The sequence below is a fragment of the Onychostruthus taczanowskii genome, unplaced genomic scaffold, assembly GCF_017590055.1.
Source record: "Onychostruthus taczanowskii isolate IOZ18803 unplaced genomic scaffold, ASM1759005v1 scaffold51, whole genome shotgun sequence".
Classification (NCBI taxonomy): domain Eukaryota; kingdom Metazoa; phylum Chordata; class Aves; order Passeriformes; family Passeridae; genus Onychostruthus; species Onychostruthus taczanowskii.
The window spans coordinates 4074594-4101371 of NW_024502680.1; the positions used below are offsets into that span (position 1 = coordinate 4074594).

The window sequence follows — 26778 nt, forward strand, 5'->3', positions numbered from 1 at the left end:
ACAGTGCCAGGGTTTTGCCAGAGCATCTTGTCTCTGAAGGGACATTTCTTACAGCAGGTAGAGGCTGGGTTGGTTCCCAGGCTCTCTGAAGATTAACTGGATGTCTTTGGCAACCATCTGCTCCTCCAAGTCCTTACTCTGAAGGTGTTCATAATGTGGCATCTGTGTTGTAGCTTCTGCTGGGATTGTAGGCTGTGTGAAGTGGCTGGGATAACTCTGCAAGGTGAGACACAACGAGCTCCAGTCAGAGCCAGGCTGTGAGAACATGATGTTGAATGGCCTCCTTGGCCTTTGGGGCTGTTCTCTTGCTCTTGCAGGCATCTATGCCATGCATACCCTCTGCAGTGTGCTCACAATTCACTGGGTATTTTCCTTCAACTACAACTGCTGAAAAGCCTTCCCAGAGACTTCTTTCTCCAGCAGTTGAACTGCTTAATATTGAGCAGAAGCTGTTCACAATTAAACTCTGTCTGTATTCTCTCTGACGTGGCTTCTCCAGGGTTTGCTCCCACTTGACATGCTTATAAAATATATCCTTGTGGTCCCCTGGTTTTACTGAAGAAGTGCCCCAAGCTGTTTGGGTCACCCCACCTGAGACAGGAGCTGTGCTGTGGAGCCTGTTCCAGCTGGAGCACTGTCATGCCAGCAACAGCTACACTGGAAACAGCGTTTTGGGGTGATAAAAACTGCTTTTTGCACTGTTGCCTGTCATTCCTTTGCCACAGGGGTCTTCCCATTATAGATCAAGTCCCTAAGCATAAATATTCTATGGAAAAAAAAAAGGGCTCTGATGACACTGAGAGCACCTTGGATTGTAACACCCTCTTCTTTTCTGGTCAGCTGAGCAAGGTATGCTGTGGTTTCATCTGTTTTTACTTATTGAGGCATCTTTCAGTGTGAAACTGTATTTTTAATACAAATGTGTAAATAATATAGGTAGAATGCCGTGCACTATTGGGTGGGGGTTTTGTAATACAAAGTCTGTTTTTTTGTACACAACCCCCTCATGCTTCTAGGTTTTGTGTCTTTGCTGCAGGGTGGAAGTTGAGGGGGTGCTGCATGCTGTGACAGTTGGGCAGGGAACACATGTGGGATGAGATTGGCACTCACAGGGAGCTGGGAAGCACTGTGGTACTTGCATATTTGCCAGATTTCTGGGAAAAAGTATCATTAGTTAAGCAATACTGATATTTAAGCATTCCTCCTCATTTCATAGCCCCACTGAAGAGGAACAGTTTAGATAGGGCCCCTGTGTCAAGCTGTCAGCTGCTGCAGGAAGCTAAGGCATAATTTTTAATAATTTTTTCAGCCATCAAGGTGGCAAAGGCAGAAATACAATTTTCCAAGTCACTATCAGGCCCACTGTGCAGGGAATAGGTGGGTTAAGGGTAGGCAGTAGCACAGAATCTCTGGAGTCTTGATTCCAGCTTCTGTGGGGTAGGCCTTTCTCTGTATTTAAATTTCAGTAAGGCTAGTGGATAAAAACAAATTTCTGAGAGAGCCTTGGAGCAAACACATCTGGTGCTGGAGCTGCACAGTCACTATTGGCATCTTACCCTGACCCCACTGAGCTGAGCTGGGGTCCCAGCTGGATCACTGCAGGTACCTCTCCTTAACCCTGCTCCTTCCCTTGAAAAAGCCAGCTCAGAAAGAAGATCTGCTGCTGAAGGGTGTGAGGTACCTCAGCCCTTTTCCAAGACAGCAAAGCAGGTTCCAGCAATCCAGTCAACAGCAGCCAACATGCTTTGTGTTAATCTGTGCTTGAGCTGTGCGCTGGATGCTGGCCAGAAAGTTCAGTACGTCACATAAAAAGGTTTTTTTCATGCAGTTCATTTGTTCCTTTTTATCCCTCGATTTGGAGGGATAAAGACCAGCACTGGTGCACGTTGTACTGGAGGGATTTATGTGCTCAACACCTTGGAGAGGTGCACTTGCTTCTGTCTTTTCTTAAAGGCAACAAGATGACAACAGTTACATCTCACTTCTGACCTCCTTCAGGAAAAATTGTGTTTCAAACATGCCCAATACCCAGTTGTTAATATACAAACTGTTATTGGGGAGAACTTGTGTTTGGTCTGGTAGAATTTCTTGGCTGCAGGAAACTTCTGTTATTAAAACTTCTTTTGTTTCAAATGGTAACACAAAAAGCCAATATTTGTATGTGGTTTATTGAGATGGAATGGTATCACACATGCACATGGAAGAAAGCTGAACATTGTGGCATCAATGTGATAATGTTGCAACAAGAAGTTGACGTTGAAATTAATTTATAAATATATTGGGACTCACTGACATGTTTTTCATAACACATTGAGATAAAGTGGGCAAGTTCCTGCAATACACTTCATTCTGGATAAACTATTTCCTATCAACAAATCCACTTCATTTTTTTTATCCAGAGTACTCACAGTTCGGGGGAGTTGCAAGCACTGCTTGCCTTAGCCCCGAGCTGTGGCTCTCTACGTTAATCATAAAATCATTGTAGAATTACAGAATGGTTTGGGTTGGAAGGGAGCTTACAGATCATCTCTTTTCGACCCCCTGCATGGGCAGGGACACAGTCCAAAATGACGGCAGTGATTGAAATGTAGGACTAACCCAGCGCTGAATATGACAGCGTACAATTCCCCCACTTGGCTACCGTACGAAAAGGACTGGCCAGCATCAACCCTGCAGAGGCTGTTCTGGGAATCCAGCAGGAATTATTCCTGTTTCAGCCGTGCCTTCATCACTTTCTGTTTGGCGGCTCCCGCAATGATGCTCGCAGCCTCAGCCTGCAGCCGGGCCCTTGAGCGAAGGCAGCGCAGAACGGCAGAGAGCCTCCTTAAGAGAGACCGAAGGGGAGGAGAGAGCGTCTCCCTCCGGGCACAGCAACCCCACCTCCCGCTTATTTCATCTTCCTTACAAGGCTAAAGCCAGAAGCTTTCCTCTGCGCCTGGGTCCCTTAAAAGCAGGAGGACGAGCGCCGAGGATCCCGGTGGAGCAGAGCCGGGATGTGCTGACAGGGAGCGGGCAGGAGGCGCTGGCTGAGCCCTGGGGAAAGCACAGCAGAGGGGCTCTCCAGAGAAGGGTGACAGTAACCTGTGAATCCTAAACCAGGTGTCCAGTGATGCAGATCTTCTAAAGAAACATGAAACCAAACCCAAAAAGAAAGCACTGAATTGGGAAAAGTGCAACATGAGAGGTAAATATATTTTTCCTTGGGCAAACTGAGATAACTGGCTGTGTTTTGTTTGAAAATTGTCATTGTAAGTAGATGTCTGAAACTGCAGACTGAAAAATGCATTTATTAACCTCTGAATAAAGACTGGTCTGACTCTGACTTCAAAACCAGCACTGGGTTAAAAACCCAGATCAGCAGATGAATTCAGGTGCCTCTGAAGAAATTTTGATGTTTCCCTTTAGGCATTCACAGCTTAAACCTTTTCAAAAATCTACATTTCTGTTTTGCTTTCTCTGCTATTGCTAGATGTTTTCAAGTAGTAGTATGCGCGCTGTTTTGGGGAAAAAGCGTGGCACAACCAAAACCTAAACTGAGAATATGTCTCAGAAAACTGTCTCCAACAAGGCATTTCCAATGCTCCCATACCCTTGTTCTTGCAATAGTGCCATTTCTTCAGAAAGATCCGTGACCTACTGAGCTGGAATGTCTGTTGACATCTGGTTGAGGTTACTGTAACTGGTATTTGGGGTTCTTTTTATTTTTTTTCCCAGTTTAATTGAAACAAGCTGAGATTGTCTGCAATTTCTATGAAGTGTTTCCATGCTCTGACTGTCTAGTCTCTCTGATGGGTAATTCTAGAACTGCCAAATTTGAATGGGAAAAGAGGAAACACCTTGAGAGCTCCAGACTGGAGCCCTTCTGTGGACCATGCTGTCAGGGATAGTCAGTGGCTGAAAGATGCAAGACTTTGCCCCTGTCTGTAAGATGGACCGAGACAAATGTTTTGCAAAATGTGACGCTACTGACTTCAGCATAACTGTGTTCTTGAGCTTCTGATTTACATCTTTGCAATGCTAGAGGACTTACAGATGCTTTTATTTGCCAGCTAAAAAACTGGCCTGTGGAGAAGAGCTGCTGGGAGCTCTGACAGACCTTGAGGACAACTCCTGCAGATTCTGATCCAGGCTTTGGCTCAGCCTCCAGTCGGTGCACGCAGAGCTGCGGCTTCAGCAGTCCGGCATGGAGGTGCTACGTCGCTCCTCAGTCTTTGCTGCAGAGGTGATGGAGGTTTTTGACAGGTCTCCCACTGACAAAGAGCTTGTGTCCCAAGCCAAGGCTCTCTGCAGAGACTACATCAACTCAAGGCTGATCCAGGCAGGTGTCAGCTGGAGCAAGCCCGAGTACAACGCGCCAGTGCCCGGGGGTAAGCTGGCCGAGGTGTCCACCATACTGCTGCGACTTGGTGAGTCCTGCCATGGGGAGAGCTCAGCTTGGGTGGAGTGATTTGCACCAGACTAAGGCTTCTTGGAAGAGTCTCCTCATGTGTTGATACAGAGGTCTTTCTTCTCTGCTTTTGGTGATCTTCCCTAAACAGCTCCTTTGCCTGAGTTTCCTCAGTCTCTTGGAGCGCTGCTCAGCACAGGGTTTCTGCAAAGTTGCCTTTTTTTGAGGACTTGCAACGGCTCAAAATCACAAAGCACTCTAAGAAAGCCCAGCAGCAAGCTGATTCTGTGTGCACAGGTCTCCAGCTGTGTAACAGTTCTCACAGCACTTAGAGCAGTCTTTCTCAGCTGGGTGTTTTAACTGGACTTGCAGTGTTTTCCCCAGAGTGAGTGACTTGATTGCCACAATGCATCTGGCATCTTCTAGGGCACTGGTCTTGGGCTTCAGCAGTAGCTCACCCAGCTTTAATTTGGGAGTAGATGCTCAGAAAATGTGTTGTTGGAGATTTTATAAAAGCTGCTTTTTAATGACAGTGTGTTTAATTTTCCTTTGCCTACCTTGGTCGTTCAGCAAGACCTGAGTTTTCTTGGTTTTTGCTGGAGCAGGAAGGAGTTGATTGATGTTGTCTGGCATACACTGCCATTTGGTGTCACCTTCACACAGCAACTCTGGGGGATTCAGGGAGAGCAATTTGAAGGTCATGCCTGGTGACATGAAGATATGCTTTAGAGCTTGTACCTGGAGCACCCTTTAAATATTAACAGTTGCCTGGCCTTTTGTTTTGGGTTGTGTAGCATCCTGTGTGCTCAAGTCTAGCTGTTCGTCATTTGGGAACCAACACCTTTATTCTTGGAAGCTGCTTCCAACATCCCTCTTTGCCTGCAGGCTGGTGTATTAGCTCACATCTGGAAACTACCACCAGCATTTGCATCTGATTTAACTACATCAGAGTTCAGACAGGTCTGGTGAAGTAAGCATTAGCTGGGCCTAACAAAGTCAGGACCAGGGCTGGTGGTCCCGCTTTCTCCCCTTTCTACCAGTTTGATACAATCCCAAGTTTCTTTTTAAGGCACAGCTGTGTTTGTTTTAAAGGCCTTTTTTTTTTTTTTTTTTAATTCATTCTTTTTCACCTTTTCTCTTCTATGCTGATTTTATTTCTGCTTTTGTTTCCAGTGATTGTTTGGTCTTTGGGGGAATTTTCTTGTTCTTCTGTCAATCTCACTGGCTATTTGTACTCCCTTTCTTCTCCACCTGCATTGGGGGTTGAGATTTATGTGCTTTCAACCCCATATTCTGTGGGTGGCCAGGAACATGTTAATGGGCAAGCAGGTGGCTCACTGGATTTGAAGGCATCTCCTGGATTGGCCAGATGGACAGATTTGGCTGATAGTCCCACAAACTTTGTGCCTTCTCTAAGCAAGTGTGTTTGGAGAGCACCATGCGGTACCCATGCAACCAGAAAGGTGAGCAGTCCTTCTCATTAAGGTGAAGAATAGTTTCCATCCTGTTTCTTTGGAAACTCCACTTGTCATGTGGCCCATCCCTTTCTTTTTCCCTTTGCTGCTGTAACCAGCACAAGGCCAGCTGGTATCCAGCCACCTGCCAGGAATGCTAATCCTCAGCCACTTCCTGAGCAGTGCAACAAGCAGCACCAGTATTTTCCTTCATGGTGGTGCTGAGAAGCCTGTGGAGATGGGAAGTTGGAGTATTTCCTAGCCCACTTGCACACAGAGGCTCTGGTGAGTTGCCTGGTGGACCAGCAGAAGTCCTGGGCACAGGCAATGCTGTTGGAGGTCATAGGGAGGGAGACTCCATCAGCTCAGTGAGGCTTAGCAGCTAATTAATGCAATTAATGAGTCAGACATGGTAAAACCTAATGGTATAGCCAAATGAGGCACCCCAGACCAACCTGCTGTGTCTGTCCTAGGCTTGGTTTATCTGAACTTGTATTTCCTCTGGCCAAGACCCAGGGAGGTGCCCTTTGACCACTGCAATGAGCTTCTGCACATGGAAACTGCTCCTGCTGCCCTGCTAATTCCTCCATAATCACTGGAGAAAGGAGGAGAAGCCCTCAAATTGCTCTAAATGTTGCAGAGTTGGGCATCAGAACAAGGACACTGGAGACCAGCACCAATGTAGAGGTCCTGGGGCCGCTGGGCAAGGGAGGCTCTCCAAGCATGGGAATGCTTTCCTGTGCTTTCCTTCCCCAGATGCTCCTGCCTGCTGTGTGCCTTGCTGCAGAACAGAGCATATGTGCCTCCAACCAAACCCTGATCTCATCTGGGGCCTCCAGGAACTGCTTGGTAGGAGTTGGAGCAGTGGCAGGCTACCAAGTGCTGCTCCCAGGCTCCTGTGCCTCCCTCTTAGCTAACCAGGGCTATCCCCATTTCCTGACATTTACCAGGAAGCCTGTGTGCTGCCTGTGAGGAGAAAACAGCTGTTGAGTAGTCCAAGTAAGGTTTCCTCTTATCAGGGCTGACCATGTGTTGGCAGGTTTCCTCTTTCTGTCAAACACGGACAATCCCTTACTCAGAAAGGGCTGGGAGAGCTCAGCTGTGGAATTCTGGGTTTTGCCTGTGCTGAGTGCCAGATAAATGAATTAAGGATCAGTGGCTAATGGCTCTATAAAAAAGTCCTGACTGCAGTGACATCTTCCTTTTTACCTCTCATATAAATGAAATTTTGAGGACGATCAGTTGCCCTCTGGCTGGGCCAAGTCACCTGGATCTTGAAGTGGGATATATAAAGCTGTTGGGATACCTCTTCCTCTTCCCAGAGCACCCTTGTGCAGGAGAAGAGCACGGTGTGTCCTAAATCTAAGCCAAAAAGGGCTCCCTGTGCACAAAGGGGCTTGGCCCCATGTGATGTTTGCACTGTGTCCTGCTCCTACAGCAGCTGTGCAACCTTCATTAAATATCCATGAACCTCTGCAGAGAGAGAAATCCCTTGGAAACTGGGCTTTATTAATTCTACTACTCAAAAAAATGGCTTGTTTTGCTACAAAATGAAAAGCTTTACTGCTGTTTCCCATAGCTCAGTCCTTTAGGAGGAGGTTCTTTGCTTGTCCTTGGTGTTTTTTGTTTTGGTCTTCAAGCTGGCCTAACACCTCCTGCCATTTTCCAGCTGGGCAGAAAGCACTCTGGAGGTGAAAGTCAGATACCTTGCTGCTGAGCAGTCAGCCATGCACATGAACATCTCTTTAACCATTTGGAGGGGAGAAAGAACTCCAGATTGACTCTCAAGTGCCTGTGTGAGCATAAAATAGCTGGCAGTCTCTTTGTTTAATTAATGTTGTGCAGCCCTGGGTGGATCCTTGGCTTTCATCAGCCTTCAGCATTCTTGAGTCACTCTCTTGCACTTGAGGCATTTTTGTACAAGCCTGATGGGGTGCTGAGGAAGGGCGTATCTCTCAAAAGCTTACATGGATGTACATGCCTCCTTCTCACTTCTAAATAAAATGACATGGCTTTGCTTATCTGAGGCCTGTCTCCTGTGTTGGAGGAAAGGCAGGCAGCCAGGCTGGGAGCAGCATTTATCTCAGGGAGTACTGCAGCCACACCACGGGTACGGGGCACTGCCTGCCTCTGCTCCCTTTAGGAGTCCCAGGGTGCAGATGGATCATAGCAGCAGTCCCTGCTGGGGAATAACTAGCATTGATTCTATCACTGCAGAAGGCTGATCAATTGCTTTATTGTACTTTATTATATGATACTGTGAAAATCGCTTGTTTAAAACATTTTAAAAGTTTAATAGTAATAAAATGGTTCTAAAAATAGTAATATAATTAGAGTAATAAAAATTTGGACAGTTAGGATTAGGACAATACAAGACAATAAGAACAAAGAGTTAGGGACAGTCCAGGTACCTCTTTCTAGGCAAAATAAGCCTGAAAAAGGACACACATTAACAGAGGATTAACCCTTAAAAACAACAGCCTGTTGCATATTCATACACCTCATACATGATGCATAAATTCCATTCAAACAAAGGATTCTGTCTGGTCAGCGTCAACTTCTTCCTCTTAATCTCTTAATCCTGATGGCATCCTCGGGGCTGAACGAGGTGGGAAGTAGTTAGTTTCTTCTGATAAGTGAACAATAAATTATTTTTTCTGAAAGATTTAGGTGTCCCTGACGGCATCCTCGGGGCTGAACAGAGGTGGGAAGTAGTTTCTTCTGATAAGTGAACAATAAATTATTTTTTCTGAAAGATTTAGGTGTCCTGTGGCTGCTATCTCAGTGGGAGTACCTCGTTCCTCTCTTTTGAAAAAAACTACCTTGCATAGCATAGTTTCTATTTTAACATTATGTTATAACCTAAAACTATATTTAACACACTACTTAAGAAAATTAATACAGCATAACTTTCTAACATAACACATGCAATATCCATTTTAATATTTGTGAAAAGCCAATCATAAAATACTCATTTTTCACAATACTATGCCATACTATTCAGAAAAACCCATTGCCCTTGCCAGACAGTCACAACACATGTGGATCCAATTGGTCAATGAATCCAACACGCCATCACCAGAGTCCAGTTAAGAAATCACCCTTTGCTAAACAAATCTCCATAACACATTCCACATGTGCACAACAACAGGTGCAGCAAGTGGAGATAAGAATTATTTCTCACTCTTTCTTTGAGCTTTCTCACAGCTTCCCAGGAAAACCCTGGGAGAGAGCTATATCTCTTTGTTCAGAGGATATGTGATTACACAGATGGTGGGGAATTGCATCTCAACAACCTTAAGCACTCCACTGGCTGCCTAAACTCTAAACTCAGGTGGAGCTGGCCTTCAGACTCTTTGTCTGACGGCATCCCTGGAGCGAGCCCAGCCGTGACTCCTCCACGGTGGGAGCAGGGCTTGGTGCTGTGTGTCCTGCTGAGCGCTGGCTGTTTGTTGGCAGGGGATGAGCTGGAGTACATCCGCCCCAACGTGTACCGGAACGTCGCCCGGCAGCTGAACATCTCGCTGCACTCCGAGACCGTGGTGTCCGACGCCTTCCTGGCCGTGGCCGCGCAGATCTTCACCGCAGGTACGGTGCCCACGCGCGCACACCAACAGGGCTGCCTGCCAGGGAGCAGGATGGAGCCACCTCCTGTGGGAAATGGGTTCCAGCTGGCGGCCAGTCACCAGTGGTGTCCCTCAGGGCTCTGTACTGGGACCAGTTCTATTTAATATTTTTATAGATGACATGGATGAGGGCATCGAGTCCTTCATTAGTAAATTTGCAGATGACACGAGGCTGGGAGCTTGTGTTGATCTATTGGAAGGAAGGAGGGCTCTGCAGAGAGACTTAGATCGGTTGGATAGATGGGCAAAGTCCAATGGCCCAATGAAGTTTAATAAGTTTAAGTGCCGAGTTCTACATTTTGGCCACAAAAATCCCCTGCAGCGTTACAAGCTGGGGACAGTGTGGCTGGACGAGTTCAGGCAGAAAGGGACCTGGGGGTGCTGGTCGACAGCCGGCTGAACATGAGCCAGCACTGTGCCTTGGCGGCCAAGAAGGCCAATGGCATCCTGGCCTGCATTAGGAATTGTGTGGCCAGCAGGAGCAGGGAGGTCATTCTGCCCCTGTACTCGGCACTGGTGAGGGCACACCTTGAGTGCTGTGTCCAGATCTTTGCCCTCAGTTTGGGAAGGATGTTGAGATGCTTGAGCATGTCCAGAGGAGGGCAGCAAGGCTGGTGAGGGGCTGGGAACACAAACCCTATGAGGAATGTTTGAAGGAGCTGGGGTTGTTTAGCCTGGAGAAGAGGAGGCTCAGAGGTGACCTTATTGCTCTCTACAACTTCCTGAGGGGAGGTTGTAGACAGGTGGGCGTCGGTCTCTTCCACCAGGCAGCAACTGACAGAACAAGAGGACACAGTCTCAAGCTATGTCAGGGAAGGCATAGGCTGGATATTAGGAAAAAAAATTTCACTGAAAGAATAATAAAGTACTGGAATGCTCTTCCCAGAGAGGTGGTAGAATCACCATCTCTGGATGTGTTTAAAAAAAGTCTGGACATGGCACTTGGTGCTATAGTCTAGTTGAGGTGTTAGGGCATAGGTTGGACTCGATGATCTTAGAGGTCTCTTCCAACCTCATTATTCTGTGATTTGTAGAGAGTTCTCAGGGCCCGATAGAAGGCCCACATAGGATGTATTTGTGTATGAACTTTGAGACAAGAAATGTTGATTCAGAAATGCCATGGAATAGGAGAGATATTGCTGAGAGAGAAATAGAGCTAAAAAAAAAGTTTCAAAAAATAGCCTTACAAATAAGACTAAATAGACCTATGAAAGATGCATTCTAGTGGGATCCACGAGGGGTAGTTTTAGATGACTGGTTTTAAGGCATCTATAGCATGGTGTGGTAAAAAGCTGATAAGCCAAAAACCACTTATAATGTACTGTAATTAGGAAATAGTTGGCTTTTGATTTTGGTAGCGTGAATTATAACATCTGAGACTGAAAATGGAATAAAAGTTTTTAAAGCACCTCTCAGGTGCCCCATCTCTGAGTCAAGAAAAGGGTGTTATCCAACACCTCTCTCAGAGAAGGCATAGCCTGCAAGGTGGGGCCTGCTTTCTGAAAGGGCTGTGGGCAGTTTGGCAGTGTGCCCTGCTTTAATGATTTAATGACAGCTCCTCTCTGCTGTCTTCTGTCAGGGAAATGGCCCGGGTTGTAATACCCTCCCAGTAGGTTCTGTCTCATTCTAGAAGGCACCTCCTGCCCTTCCTCATTAGAAGGTGGTTGTTACCTCATTGCAGAGGGAGGTCACTCATTCCAAGCTTCTTTGCTCACCACTGGCAAACTGCAGAAGATTCATTGCTTGGGAGTCTCCCTTGTTCCAGCTCAGGCTGCTGACGCTGGGAGCCAGAATCAACTCATCACAAGAGAGCTCCTCTCCTCCTGGCTTCCTTTCCCACAGCAACACCCAGAGCTGTAATGAGACCTGCTGCTTCTCCTTTCTCATCTTGAGGAAGTCTTGGTCCTTAAGGCTGTTCCACATGGGCAGGTGCTTTGAGTTTTCTCTCCGCTTAGGTGTGAATATTCTGCTGCTGCTGTTAGACTGGCTCCTGAGATGATGGTCAAAAGCAAAAATAAGCCCTGTGCTGCATTCAGCTTTTCCTGGAAACAATCCCTGCTCACAACTGGAAAAGCAGCCTGTGGGAATTGAGGGAAGAGAAGCCTTTTAGAGGGATTTAGGTCAGGCAGGTTCTGACACGGTTATAGGTTTTCTGCAATGTCTTGTTGAGTTGTCTGTGGAAGGGATGGTAGATGTTAAAGATTGGAAACAAAACCAAAAAAGAAAAAACAAAAAACAAAACAAAGAAAGAAACTTGCTAGCAGCATAGCAGTGTGAAACCACTGAAACCAGTGGCAATAGCATGGAAGTGTCACAGGATGCAGGGACTCGTGTCCCTTTGGCAGTACTTGCTACAGAATAGAAGTCCAGCTTTCAGTTGTACTTTCAAATAGGTGACCTCACTCAAAACCTTTTAATCCTTGCAATCAACTGTGCTTCTTTATCTGGAACCACTGACACTCTGGAGAAGCCCTGACATGCACTGAAGACCTGTGGTGGAGAGCACAGATCGTCCCCAGAATCATAAGAGATGGCAAAATAGATTTCTGAGAGGAGCTGCCCAAGCAGGGCTTCTGGCACTTTGAGCAGGGCAGATTTTGCTCCCTGGGTTAGGGAAATTGATGCTGTGTCATTGGAAATGGTGGGATTGGACTGTGTGCCTGGTACTGCAGCCCTCAACAGCCTTTCAGAGCATGCCTGGGCTGCAGCTTGTCCTTGCACTGGGCTGGCTTGGGAGGGCCTGTGAGCTCAGAAAGCAGGAGCTGGGAAAATATGGCAGGAATGTCTCAGTGTGGCTGTGTACAAAGTGCAGGTGCCTGTCCTGTCCCTTAGTGCTGAGCTTTACTGGTGTCAAGGCTGACAGAAAACAGCCAGGTTGGCAGGCTCAGGTGCAATTTGCCTTTCAGGTGATCTTAGGTGACTTAGCTGACTGCCTTGGGACTGGCCACCTCCAGGGCTGGAGTGACACAGAGAGCTAAGCCAGAAGGGCAGGAATGCTGCAGGGGGAGCAGACTGTGTGTGCTGTGGTGCTGCATACCCATGATGCTGGGGAGAAAGCCTGCTGCCTCCTGGGAATTCTGCTCTCAGTGTGTATTGACAATTTCATGGAGAACTTTTTTTTTGTGTGTGTGTGTTCTTCAGCTTCTCAGCTCAGGAGCCAAATGTGTGGGTAGTTTCAAATTAAAGTAGAAATCATATCTCATAGTTCTAAACCTGGGTTTTCAGGGTATTAAGAATAGAATCTGGACTCAGCCCTCTGGGGCTGACAGTGCTGGAGACTTTGGACTCTGTTGAGAGTGCTGCCCCTCCTCTGGAGCCACCCTGCTGCAGAAATGATTTCTAGTGTGCTGGGTGCACAGGGGCTGATTCAAACCTTCCCAGAGCTCTCCGTGTATGTTCTTAATTCTTTCTCATCCCTGCTGGGAGTTGTGTATTTAATTGCTTTTATCAACTTATTATTGTAATTTCTCCTAGGTAGAAGTTTGCTGAGTGGCAAAGGAGTAGGAGCTTGCTGTTTTTTAACATTTCTGGATCCCACTGCAGTCTCAAAACTCAGCATTTAACAGTAAATCCAGCAAATTGGACTTGGCTGTAGCAGCCAGACGTTCATTCCTTTTTTTTTTTTTTCATACTTCAGAGGAAAGAGGCTCTTATTGAGCGAAGGAAACCAGACACTCAAGTTCAGGGTGAGTTTTCATGCCAATTACCAAGTTTATTAAGAAAACAGCTACAGTCTGACACTACAGTGCTTAGACAGCTTGGGGAGCCCCACTAGTCACTTAAAATGCCTTTCCAGCAAGGGAGCAGGGGATTTTGACCCTTTTTTTCTGGAGAGGTTTTCTCCTTAATCTTTTACATGTCTATCTTCCACATTCTGGTCTGGTTTTGAGTCTTCTCACTGTAGCTGTGTGCTCATTTCCTGTCCACACTGTCTACAAGTCTTGACAAAGCTCTAAGCCTGTCTCAATGCCTCTTCTTCCAGTGGAGAAATTTTCCCTAATACCCAATCTAAACATGACCTGGTGCCATTTGGGGCCATTTCCTCTTGTCCCATGGCTTGTCATCTGGGAGAAGAGACTTTAGACTCAAGCTGTATTTTGTTCCCCTGTTTCCATACAGCTCATTAGTTATTGAGGGTGAGGTGAGCCCACCTGAGTGGATTCAAGCACTGCAGGGCCCTGATCTCCTTTTGGTGGTAAAGGATCTGCAGCACCATCTCTGTGATGTTACCACTGGTTCTCGTGTGTGCTCCATGTGCAGGTGGCAGGAGACATTCCCCTGACTTCAACAAGCTTTGGTTTGGGGCCTGGCTAAGCTGACATTTTCCTTACTTTTTAAAACAAATGCCAGAAGGAAGAGGTCACTTGGTGGAAAAACAGAAGTAGAAAAGGGAGAGGCATTTTCCTTTCCTAAAGGAAGCAGTTCTGTCCTGTTGATGAGAGCTGCTAGGCATGAGGGCTTTTTAAAAGCTTTCAGCCTGGTTTTCACTGGGTTTGGCTTTTCATCAAGAGTGCCTGGGCTGAAGTGAGCCCTGTGTAACAGGAATGTAGGGTAAATGCTTTCTGAGGAGAAAGCTCTTTCCCTGCAGGAGCAAGTGGATGTGGATGACACCAAGCTGACTGGTGCTGTTGACACACTTGGAGGATGGGTTGGCAACCAAAGGGAGCTGGACAAGCTCAAGAAGTGACCCATGGGATTTTCATGAGGTTCTACAAGGCCAAGTGCTAATGCTGCATCTGCACTGGGGCAACCACCAGGATCAGTCCAGGATGGGGATGAGCAGATCAAGAACAGCCCTGGGAGAAGGACCTGGGGGTGCAGGTGGGTGAGGGCTGGGCATGCCCCAGCCCTGTGTACTGGGACCCAGAAACCACCAGTGTGGGCAGCAGAGCAGGGGGAGATTCTGCCCCTGTGCCCCACTCCAGCCCTGGGGCCCAGCACAGGAAGGAGCTGGAGCTGCTGGAGAGAGTCCAGAGGAGGCACCAGGGTGAGCAGAGGGATGGAGCAGCTCTGCTGGGAGGAAAGGTTGGCACAGCTGGGATTGTTCAGCCTGGAGGAGAAAAGCTCCTGGTGGCCTCTAAGCCCCTGAAGGAGCCAAGGAAGTTGGAGAGAGACTCTTTCCAAGGGCCTGGAGTGGTGAAGGGGAATGGCTTCAAACTAACAGGTAGTAGGTTTAGATTCGATATAAGGAAGAAATTTTTCCCTAGGAAGGTGAGGCCCTGCACAGGTTACCCAGAGCAGCTGTGGCTGCCCCATCCCTGGAAATGTCCAAGGCCAGGCTGGATGGGGCTTGGAGCAACCTGGGACAGTGGAAGGTGCCCTTGCCTGCTAGAGAGTGGAAAAAGGAATCTGTTTTGAGACATCTTAGGATGCTTGGAATGCATGGTAGGGGGTGGGTCAGACCTTGCTGTGGTGGGGTGGTGCCCTGGCCCTGTACCCCCAGTGTCTGCCAGCCATAGCCCCCAGTGTGTCCAAGAAACTGCAAATCCCTCATGGGAGGAAGACCCAGGATGGGCCAAAGCTTTAAGAAGCCTGACCACGAGGCAAGCACATTGTCCTTTGACCCTACCTTCATTTTGGAGCTTTAATTCACTGGAACTGGAGTTAGTAGCTATATGTCTGTTTTTCTGTATCTTTCCTGTCCTTCTGTTTTTCTCCCTTCTCCTCTTTTCTCATACTTGGGAACATTACATTGAATGGGTTTAAAGGTTTTCTATGTTCAGTGGGCTAAGTCTACGCAATGGTAAGTGATGTTATGTTGCACTTACTCTTTTGCCAATGTTCCTTAATTTTCTGTAGTTTGCCAGCAAACTTTCACGTGGTTTTTTACCTCTTGAGAATATCTGGTTGGGATTTTCTCCTTTGAATCTATCCAGAGCAAAAGAACCTTGGTTTTAACCCTGAAATTAAGTGACTGGGGTGTAACACTGTCCATAACAGGGGATTGGAATGAGATGAGCTTTGTGTTCCCTTCCAACCCAGACTATTTTGAGTTTCTCTGAAATGCTGTTAGAAATGCATCCTGCTAATCCCTCATCACTTAGGCCTTATGGCTTGAGCTTCCTGCCTGGTGCACAGCCCTCTCAGCTTTTCTCTCCACCAAAGCTTGTGTCTGTATTCTCCCAGCTGCTGAAGTGTAGCAGTGGATGGTGTTTCTTTGAGGTCTGACTTGTGAGCGGGGCTTTGGTGCTGAGTGGAGCAGAGGGAAGTTTATTTGAATAACCTCAGGTTGTGTGGTGCCCTGAGACGGCACATGGCAGACTTCATGTCTCATGGCTTCTTCATCTCTCCCCTGGGGCAGACAAGCTCATATGAGCAGGAACACTTTCAAGAGCATTCCTGTCCTGCTAATTCATTTTACCCTGGGCTCAGCAGTGTTTACATACCTTCAGCTCCATGGCTGGCCTAGAGTGAAACTTGAATTTCTTATTTTTTATAAAGCCTTCTAAGCAGCCCTTCATTTTTTCCATATCCTTTTGTTCCATGTCTGTGAGCAGAGCTTTCTCTCTTTTGGTTCCTTTTTGGAGCAGCTTTCCATTCCCTGCTGTTGTTAGCTCCTGTGCATGTTAATCCACGCAGTGGGAAGCTGTGAATGGATTGTCTTGCTTGGTGATGAGTGCCTGTTTCACCCAGTGTGGATCACAGCCAGGCCTTTTGAGGAATTTGGAGCGAGCCAATGTGTTTTCACTTCTCATGTGCACGGGGCAGATGCAATCCCAGCTTGTGCTGAGATGTATCACACTAGTGTCACTTTGAACCTGGCCTGGACATCACGGGGGACAGAGGCAGTGCCCACTTAGTTACTGTGCTCCTCTGCCCCTGCCAAGGGAGTCCTTGAGAGACAAAAGCTCATGGAGCTGGTGTCCTGGGAGAGTGCAGAGGATGGCTGCTGCCTTCTCCTGCCTGGGGCTGGGTGGCTGCTGGAGCCCTCCTGGGCAGGGGGCCCAGCCACAGGCATGACCCAGGTGCTGGAGGTGCCTGCTCTTCCCTTGCTTCCTACAATATGAGAAGAAGAGCATTAGCTGTGCCCTGCTGTGGTGAGTGAGAAGCCCAGCCTGCTGTCTCCATCTTCTGCCTCCAGCAGTGGCAAGGGGACTTCAGACAAATGGGAATCAGGAAGGGATTTCCCCCTCTCCTTCCCCCGTGGACTGACTGCTGGTAACAGGAAAGGCAGACTGAAGGATTGCTTTGACCCCTTTGGGCATGCTCTGGGAGGAGGATGTGACCCCTGAGCCCTCCACATCCATCACCATTATAAGCATTAACCAAGAACTCGTGTTCTTTCTGCTGTGAAAGGGGGAGAGGTCTCTCCATGTGCCAGGGAAGCACTCCCCTCGTGCAAGTCCTGCAGCAGGAACAATCTTGGCAGGAAACTGGAGCTGAAGGGCTTCCTCTCCATCCTCTCTGGGCTGATGTACCCTAGAGTAAACTGCTTTCCTGTGTGCTGGGGAAGTCATGGGTCTCTGTCTTTCACAGGTTGTGGATATGCTTTTGTTCTCTTGGAAAGTGAAACTTGGGTTCAAAACAACATTAAACAAGACTGGAGCTGTTTTTCTGAGGCAGAGTGACTTCAGCCCTGTCAGTCTTTGTTACTGCCACGTAAATATCTCAGAGCTAATGGACTTGCTTCAGATATTTGAAGAGTGCTGTCAGCAAAATCTTGGGAGTAAGCCAGTGAACTCTTCCCTGGAATTTTGGGTAACTTTTGTTATGTAACTCAAGATGCAGAATGAGCACATTTCTGCAGGGATGGAGAACAGTAAAACTGACTTATACCAAAGCTGAATATAAGCCAGCTGAGGCTCTGGTGCTGAATATGTCTTCAGCAAGGAGGGTAACCCCTGAAAGCCTCTTTCATTGGGTGGAACTGCACTGACCTGCACACAGACAGCCTCTTCCCTGCAGGGAGAACCCCTGTCTAGCCTTCTGTGGTTTCATAGCCTCTTGCTGGCTCCTTCTGCTGGCTGTCATGGTGACACACAATGTGAGAAAGGCAGATAAATAGCGTGAATGCCAAACAGGCAGTGAACTTCCTGAGTGACAGCGCTGGTGTCAGGGACACCAAAAGAAGAACAGTCACTTTAGCTACATTAATAACTTCCTCTGATCTCTGGGGTAGTTCTGGGGAAGGACAGAGTATCACAGAGCATGTGAGAGCCTCACAGAAGGTTCACCTGTAGATTTTTACCTTACATTAGTCATGAAAAATTGGGTTTTTTGTAATGCTGGATGGATTTTCTTCAGTCTAACAAGGGTGGGTGCTGGAGCAATTGCAATTCCAGTGCTGACATTTAAAGAGTTCTTGCAAGAGTTCATGCAAGAATTGTGGAAATGCTCTGAAATCTGCATGTTTTCTAAAGAATATAGGGCATTCTGCTGCAATGAGAACTGCTGTGGGGAGGCTGGAGCTCCATCCCAGAGCTGGTTCAGGCTACCTGGGGATCTGAGAGTGCAGTGAAGGAAAGAGGGAGGCTCTTTACCCCATTTAAATTATATTTTTGCTTGCTGAGCACATCCAGTTTTCTAATGGTGTGTTTAACCTCTCCTGATCCACAGATCTAGTCACTGCACACATCTTCCATCCTCTCACCTTGCCACGACCCTTCAAGAACAATTCTGTGTGGTTTTTAAATATTAGAACTTCACCAGGCTTCTAACTATGTTTGGGAGAGACTTTGGATAGATTCCATAGAGACCCAACACTGCAAAATACTTCCCAGTATGCTTGATAAATATGGATATTACAGATAATGAAGTAAATTGTGCAGCAGTAGTTCTGTATGGCAGCTAAAGGGTTGTGTTTCCATGTCACTGCTCCTGAGGAAAGCCTGATGAGGGGCAGCTGACTGCAGTGTTTGAGCATGAAGGATTTATGCCTGCAGTGTTTGAGCATGAAGGATTTATGCCTGCAGTGTTTGAGCATGGAGGATTTATGCCCAGGAGTGTTGGTGAAGCACAGGGCAGCCCCCAGGAGCTTGGCTGGTACCTAGAGCTGAGCCCCCCGTGCTTGTTGCTGACACCAGCAGGAAGATCACCACTGCTGGGACAACTTCTGTGAGCACTTGCTGCAGGCAGGTCTGCCTGGCAGGAAGGCTGTCTTCTGGGAGGTCAGAGAGCTGGCTGACTCTCCAGCCCCGCGCTGTCTGCAGTGGGGTAGCCCAGGCAATGTTAAGTAGGCAGTGGCCAAATCCTCGAAGCTGCCTGTTTTTCAGGAGCAGACTGAGGCCTGATGCTTACATTGAAGAGGACACCAGCCCTCCTGAGTGCAAGTGGAGGGGTGGGCACTCTGCTCTCTGGTGAGCAGTGACAGAACCCAAGGAATGGCATGAAGCTGTGTCATGGGGGTTAGATTGGATAGCAGGAAAAGATTCTTCCCCAGAGGGTGGTTAGGCACTGAACAGGCACACCAGGGAATGTCACGGCCCCAGAGCTGCCAGAGCTCCAGCAGCATTTGGACACCACTGTCAGGCACAAGGTGGGATTGTTGGGGTGTCTGTGCAGGCCAGGAGCTGGTCTCAATGATCCTTGTGGGTCCACCCAGCTCAGGATTCTATGACTCCTCTATTCTTGGCCCTGTATCTTTGCCTCCCCGTGTTGCTTTTGTGCCATTCTAGAACTGAAGATGCTTATCTTGTATGCTTTGAGTGTCACATAGAGAAAACCAGGAATGCTTTATATTGAAGACAAAACCCCCAGGTTGTTCAAACTATTTGAATTCTGTCACCTCCTATGCAGCATGCGCATGGCTGAGAGCAATACAAAAGATTTCCCCTATCCCAGTGGTGCCTTTGGGCTGCTTTTTTTCCAAAGCTGTGCAGCCATTGCTGAGAGGCAATCAAACCACACCAAGCTCAGATTATTTCATTCTGCTTCTCCATGTGGAGAGTTTTCCCTAATTCTGGTCCCCTACCATTTCTTTCGTACAGAGCTGTGGCTGCACGCAGGGAGCGCGGGCACCCAAAATGAAGCAGAGTCATTCCTTTGGCTGTTCAAGATTGAACTGAGAGAGTGTGTGTGTGTAAATATGAGTGTCCTTTTTGCTCCTCACAGGCATCACGTGGGGCAAGGTGGTGTCTCTGTACGCCGTGGCGGCGGGGCTGGCCGTGGACTGCGTGCGGCACGCGCAGCCCGCCATGGTTCACACCATCGTGGACTGCCTGGGCGAGTTCGTCCGCAAGACCTTGGTGACGTGGCTGAAGAGGAGAGGAGGCTGGGTAAGAAATGCTGCATGTCTCATTGCACTTGCTTCTGTGTGCCCAGACCTGGAGATATCCCAGTTAGTGAAAGTGAGAGTGCGCTCTCTGCAGCTTTGTGCAGAAAAAGGCTGCGTGAGATTCTCTTTCACGATGCTGTGGCTGCTGCTGTCCTACTTACACTCACACCTGTGCTGAACTTACATAACTCTGTTACTGCCTCGTGGTCCCATCCTCAAAACCATCAGTTATCCTTGTCTCAGCTTCCTGCATAGCTGAGACATAATGATAATAATGATAATAATAATAATTCAGTCCTGACCCACCAGAACCTGGTGTGTTCCTGATGTTCTCCAGAGCTAACAGCCAGTCACAGTGGGACACTATAAGGGTCATTCCTGCGGGGCAGGGGTGTCACTGTCATATTTTCTGGAAAAATCCCTTCACCAGGATTTCTCTCCTGGGAAGCTGAGAAGCCTCAGAGAAAAAGGAAAACAATATTATCTCATTTGCTTCTCTGGTGTTTTGCTGCTTTTGAATGTGTTTGGAGATTGTTTAACCAACAGGTGCATGTTTGATTGATTTAATGTGATTTGTTTTTACTTATTGGCCAATCATGGTCCAGCTGTGTCAGACTCTGGAGAGAGAGTCATGAGTTTTTCATTAGTTCTTTTAGCCTTCTGTCTGCATCCTTTCTCTATTCTTTAGCATAGTTTTAGTGTAGCATTCTTTAATATTATATAAAACAATAAATTAGCCTTGTAAGAACATGGAGTCAGATTCATAATTTCCTTCCTCCAATGGGGTCTCAGAAATACCACACATGGGCACAGGCTGCCCACAGACGCTGTGGTTGCCCCATTCCTAGAAGTGTTCAGGCCAAGCTGGATGGGGCTTGGAGCAGGCTGATTTTAGAGGAAGGTGTCCCTGCCTGTGGCAGGGGGTGGAACTGGATGATCTTTGAGGTCTCTTCCAACCCAAACCATTCTTTGATTCTGTGATGCTCTTGACCAGTGTTTTCCAGAAACTAGCAAAAAATGAGGCCTGCCAGCTTAATTCTCATTTCACCTCTAAGCACTGACTTCTTTGGTCTCTCTTAATGTGAGCACTGGTTCCTGTGGAGGATGGTTCATAGTAAGAACTTTATTTTGGCGCTGTGGCATAGCTAAACCTTTCCAGTGACCTCCCCAGCTGACTGGAGAGACTGGTTGGCTGTGTGAGTGGCTGGCAGCTGGGTGATGTCTGTGTGTACCAGGAGGGACACAGACAGTCCTTGGATCCTCTGGCATGCTGCTGGGCAGACGCTGCTTGGGGCAGAATGTTGCCCTGTGGCACCATTCAGTTAGTAGGACATCTTGTTCCCAAGGCAGGCACTCTTTCCAGACTGAGCCACAGCAGCAAGTTTCCTCTTTTCCAAGAGGTGAAATGTATTCCTAAGCTGTCAGGAAATGGTCAGGCTCCTCACCCATACAGAACTGGAGAGAGTGGGGTGTCTTTTTCCAAACTGAGTGTTGCTCCTTTGTGCTGAGACTTCCCGGCTGTGTCAGTAGCTGGTTCAGTTCCCTGATTGCTTCAGGAGTGTGAAGAACTGGGAAAGTATCATTGCTCTGATTTTGGATCCCTTGCACTTACTAAGTACCAATCCTACCTTAAATCATCCCTGCCCTCCCTAAAACTGAGTCGCCTGGAGGCCAGCTGTCTCAGGGAACTCTTTGGTTGGGCTAAAAGTCACCTTTGATTTGAATGCCCTGATCTGTTTCATTTTGTGTTCCAAAAATTAATTGTGCTGAGGCAGGTGAAGAGGATATCCTGGAATTAAGTGACACTGTTCCTGCCTGTGAATGCCAGTCCCTGCCTCAGTATCATTTGAGGCTTTCTTTAACTGCATACCTGTAGAGCTGCTTGAAATGTATTCTCTGAAACTTTTTCCCCCCCTAAGATCTGGTTTAATTAAAACAGAACTGTTGTGTAGGAAAGCATCTCTTTCTAGTTTCCAACTATTTTTTCTTTGTTCTGGTAAAACTTGCATGCTCTGATAAGCTAGCATCTTGTTTTCATTTTTGTATTGCTTCATTAGAGTTCAAAACAGAATGTTTGGATAGTTCCAAAAGGATATTTTTGGAAAAATTTGTTGCATAGCAAACAAGCTGCAAAACCCATCTCCAGACCAGCACTTATTGTATGTATGTCTTAGGACCCAGGGAACGGCTGGTTCTGATTCTATTGATTCAGAAGGCTGAATAATTGTTTTATTAAAACTACACTATATTACATTAATACTATATTATATTAGAGAGACAGTATAGTAAAGAGATACTAAAAAGATACTAAAGAATACTAAAGAAGAACTCGTGCCTGTCTTAAGACAGTTAGGACACAGTTTTGACCTAATTGGTTAATTACTATAAACAACTATTACTAGAATCTAATTACTAAACCCCTTCAGGTAAACAATCTTCTTAACACATTCTTCACGTGCAAAAACAACAGGAGCAGAGAATAGAGATAAGAATTGTTTTCTCTTTCTCTGAGGTTCCTTGCTGCCTTTCCCAGGAAATACCCTTGGGAAGTTGTGCGTGTTTGCTCTCTATGAAGAGAGCTTGTGGCTACAAACACAGCTTGGTTCTGTGGTTCTGTGCAGCTGAGGAGATAAATCCACCACTGGCTCCTTCTGCCAGCCATCCATCCCTCTTTAGATGGACAGCACATTCTCATTGGAATTGCTGAATCCATGCTCTTGGGACCTGGCCCTAAGGAAGGGAAGGGAACTTCACTGCCCCTCATCAAGGACAATTCTGTGAAGGCTGCTGGGCTGCTCTGATACAGCCCATTTCCAAGACCCTGATAGCACCTCTGGGTTGTGAAAAGGAAAGGCTTTCCCTCTAGAAATGAGGGCTCCCTTCAGTCTGGGGAAAGGCTGCTAATCCCATCTTTTGCTGTGCTTCCCTGGATGTTCTTCCTCTTGATCTAGGCACTGCAGCAAGGAATTTCCCAGCCTTGTTCACTCACAGGCCAGACCAAACAGCTCTTGGTGGAGCCCTCTCACCCACTGCCAGCCTAGCTTGTGTTGGTTTGTCCTGGCTTGCCATCCTTGTTCACATGGCCCCCATCTCTCACTCATCAGCCTAGGCTGAGGCTGCCAAGAATAACCCCCATCCCCTGTGCTGGCCCAGGAAAGAAACCATGGAGACTTTGGAAAGGCATTTGAAGTTCTCCATTCACAGCAGGTTCCCATGCTGCTTCCACAGGGTGGAGAAGACTGCAAAACCATTGCAAACCTCACAGGAAGAGCAAGAAAGAACCTTTGAGGCATCATCTCCTCCTGGGAAGAGTTTGAAGCCTCAGGAGTGGCTTTACAGTACTCTTTCCAGTAGTGGAATAGAAAGATTTAATTTTTTTTTAGCAGCATTTGCTACAAAGCAGTGTAGGTGACTTGAATTTGTTTGAACAATTCAGATAGACTATCAAACTGCCATTGCAACAGTTTATCAGTGCCTGACCAGGCAAAAAGCCCTAAGTGGCTTTGAAGTTTTCAATTCCACTGCCTTATCAGGTAGGCCTGATTTGGATAACAACAGCTGAGGCAATTGTTAAACAGCTGAGCAATTTTGCTTATCTAAGCAAGCCCCATAGAAATTTGTAAGTGCTTCTGAGTGCAGCTGCTCTTGGTTAGAGCAGTGAGGTCATTGCCTTTGGGAGAGCGTAGCAGGGCTCTAAGGGGTTCATTTTCTCATCTGGCAGTTAACCCCTACCCATCCAGCCCAGGGGGTATGGGCCTTGTGCTGGCTCACAGCAGGCACTAAAGCCCATTAGAGCTGATGTTCCTCAAGGGTCAGGTACCCTAAACTGTTCAGACGTGCCTGCATGGCATGACTCCTCTCAGCTGAAGGGACAGTTTGACACCAGTGTGTTTAAAACATGGCCCCATGCAGGCTGCTGGAATCTGGCAGGTTGAGTCAGTTCAGACTGTTCCAAATGGAAATGGGGCGAGTGTGCTGGAAGTATTCAGGGAGACCCACCTTACTTTCCTCCACAACTCAATCAATACCTGGAACCACTGGTACCACACTGCAGCATCTTCTGCTGCCTTGGCTCTGCTTGCTGTGTTTGTTCATGTTTTTCAGCTAGAGGCAGCAGTATTTCCACACCTTGGTGCTGACTCAGCTCTCTCCTGTCATCCTGTTCCTTCCCATCATTGCATGCTCTGTATTCCTTCCTTCTGCAGTCTCTGCTTGTTGCTTATTCATGAGCTCAGCTGTTCCTGATGCTCCCAGGAGATCAGCAGTGTGAGGTGACACTGTGCCAGCCTTCTAGAGCTGGTGAACAAGGAACTGCTGGGGTGTGTAGGAGGCTGCTGGCAGCACAGCTTTGGTCTGTAGATGATGATGGGGCTGCTAGTGTGGCTGTACCCACTAACCAGACTCTGGGATTTGTCCCTTCAGCCCCTTTTTCCTTTCTTCTGATGACCAAGGTTGGTCAGGCAAGGCTCGTGCATGTCTTGAGCACAGGCAGAAGGAATAGAGAAGATTATTGGAGCATTCATTGTCTCTCATGTCCTCTTGTGCTTGGTCAATGAGAGACTTCTGTCAGAAGGAAAATATGGAAGACTGCTGAGCTAAGCTCATAAAGAAAAAACTTTTGGGGCTGTGAACATTTGCCATCCTTGTGATGTGATCATTGTTCCCAAAAGCTGTTTCTGAAAACCACATGGGGTTGATGTGCTAACAGTGCACCCCAGTTACACAGCCTCAGTCCACTTCTTGTTGTGCTGGGCTGGAGTTTAACCAGAACTCTCTTATATCATGGGCAAAGCTTTTAATTTTGATTCCTGCACCAGAAAATGCATTTTTCTCTCTACCTCTGTCCTGTTCAATTCACCTTCTCGATATTCTCCATTTTCTCCTTCCCATGCCAGCTGAGAGCCTATTTCTATGCATTTGATGGATTTTTTTAAAATTTTTTTAGTCATTGCAGGCCAGCTTCTCATTAATACTTGAAACTGGCTACCCAAGTGATCTTTAAATCTGGCCCACACATCTGGGAGGCATCTCTGCTGGCATGTGTATTTCCACAAACAAAGCTACAAAGCCTGCATTGCTTTAGATTTAAATTGGGGGGTGGCTTGCTTGAATGTCTTCCAAAGAAAGCATTAAGGCAAGAGAAAACGTACAAGCAACTTGAGCTGATATTAAACAGGACAACCTCTGGGAAGCATCTGGCTTTACAGAAAAGGATGGGAATGCTGATACTGCTGAGGCTTCCTAGACCTTTTGAACAGGGAAAGAAAATTGTATTTAGCCATCCAAAATGGGAAGTGCTGGATAATCTTCCTGCAGCATTTCCTTCCCCAGGGGTGGCTGAAGAGGGGGACACTTTGCCTCGTTGGTGGGGAATTAGGAATGTGTATTTTTCAGGGCTCTTGGCCTGATTTACTAACTTTCAGTGTGCTGCAGCAGGGCTGGTGCCATGGGCTGTGGGGCAGGGACAGCCTGCAGAAGGGGCTGCCCTGGCAATGGCAGCAGTTGCACTGGCAGTAAATGTTGAAGAAAGAAGCTGTAAAGGCTGAGGAAAGTAAATGCAAGTTATCAGGAGTCAGCACAAGAGATTTTGGTGCAGTAGCTCAATCTTTTTGGCTGGAGATAGTCACAGATTTAATCCACCTCTCATATGAGGTGTTGAAGCAGTTGAACAATAACCTATGAAAGTCATACTGGGAGTGTTCCAGGAAAGATAATACTTCCACAGTGTATTGACAAAATATTTTTTGGACCTATATAGCACATGACAAGTGTTTATCAACTACTGCATAGCATGTACTAGACCCAATTACATAACTGATTCAAGCTTTGGTCTTTTATGCTGTGACACTGAGTGATTCCTTAGGGTGCAAATGCCAGGTGCTCTCTCAGGATCTCTCTGACCATGTCTCTTCCCTCCTCATTAGGCAGACATCACAAAATGTGTGGTGAACACTGACCCCAGCCTTCGCTCCCACTGGCTCGTGGCTGCTGTTTGCAGTTTTGGGCACTTCCTCAAGGCCATCTTCTTCGTCCTGCTGCCTGAGAGATGAGTCTGAGCTGCCAAGCACAACCCCCTTGCCCCATCTTCTCTCCCAGTCCAGAAGCAACAAAAAGTAACTGGAGAAGTAATTCCAGACTGGTAATGGCAATCTCTGAAGAGGAGGAAGAGAAGAACTGGGACAAAGAAAAGGCTTGTTCTCCTCTCCCATCGAGTGGGAGCAGATGATCAAGCACAGTCTCCTGTTTGCAGCCACACGAGCCTCTCTCACCGTTATCCTCCCAAGAATCTTCTTTCCCTGGGTATCCTGCATGTGTGGCCTGGGTGCAGCTGGGACTGTCAGGGGGCTGCTCCTCATGGCTGTGTTGCATGCTTCTGCTAGCACCAGGCAGAGGGGAGGAGGAAGGGAACACTATTTGAAATGGGATAAGAAAATAGGAGAGGGGGAGAGTCCTTCCTTCGCTCCATGTGATTGCCCTTTCAGTCCTCAGATTTTGCCTTGTGTTGATTCTTGTTGTTACATCTGTGCTTAAACTTCATCTCCTCCTTTATCCCTGATTCATTTGGTGGGCTCTGCCCCAGCACAGCGTGGTGGGTTTTTAATGAGATAAAACCAAGTAATCTGTCAACAGATGCTTGTCCCTGACATTGGAGATGGGTCTGAGTAGCTGTGTGAGGGGCAGGCTGAGAGAGCAGCGTGTGTTTTGTTGACCCCTCTTACTGCTCTCACCCCAGTCAAGCAGGAGAGCAAGGGGCAATGCCTTCAAGCAACGACTCAGGATGGAATTTCTCAAGAAGAAAAATGTATTTTCCACTGAGATTCTGTCAGAGCTGAGCATGTGAGTAGGAAAGGCTGGGGGGCATGGGCAGAAATAGGGAAGCAGCAAGTGATCTGGCTGGCATTGTGAAAGCAGTGATCTGTGCTGACAGTAGCTGATGTATGTTTCTCCTTTAATCTCTTTGAAGTACAACTCGTAGTCTTCTTTGTGGCAAACAATAAAAGAAAATAGGTGGTATTTCACTACTGCAAAGGCTATTGTATTTGTTTCCAGAGCAGAGTTAACAATTCCAAAAAAGGCCAGAACAGTGCAGAGACAAAC

The 26778-nt window shown here is 47.2% G+C and overlaps 1 protein-coding gene across 2 annotated transcripts; it reads left to right on the plus strand.

Annotated features, from left to right (window-relative positions):
- Positions 1–2961: 2961 nt before the first annotated feature.
- On the plus strand, positions 2962–26694 carry BOK (BCL2 family apoptosis regulator BOK). Of its 2 annotated transcripts, none has more exons than XM_041416412.1 (5): positions 2962–3184; positions 4050–4406; positions 9301–9429; positions 19518–19681; positions 25605–26694. In XM_041416412.1, exons 2-5 carry the CDS (start codon positions 4184–4186, stop codon positions 25728–25730), a joined length of 642 nt encoding a protein of 213 aa, XP_041272346.1. In that variant the 5' UTR covers positions 2962–3184; positions 4050–4183; the 3' UTR covers positions 25731–26694. The 2 variants fall into 2 exon arrangements, with proteins under 2 accessions (XP_041272346.1, XP_041272347.1); XM_041416413.1 differs by having other exon boundaries at positions 4050–4367.
- Positions 26695–26778: the final 84 nt, after the last annotated feature.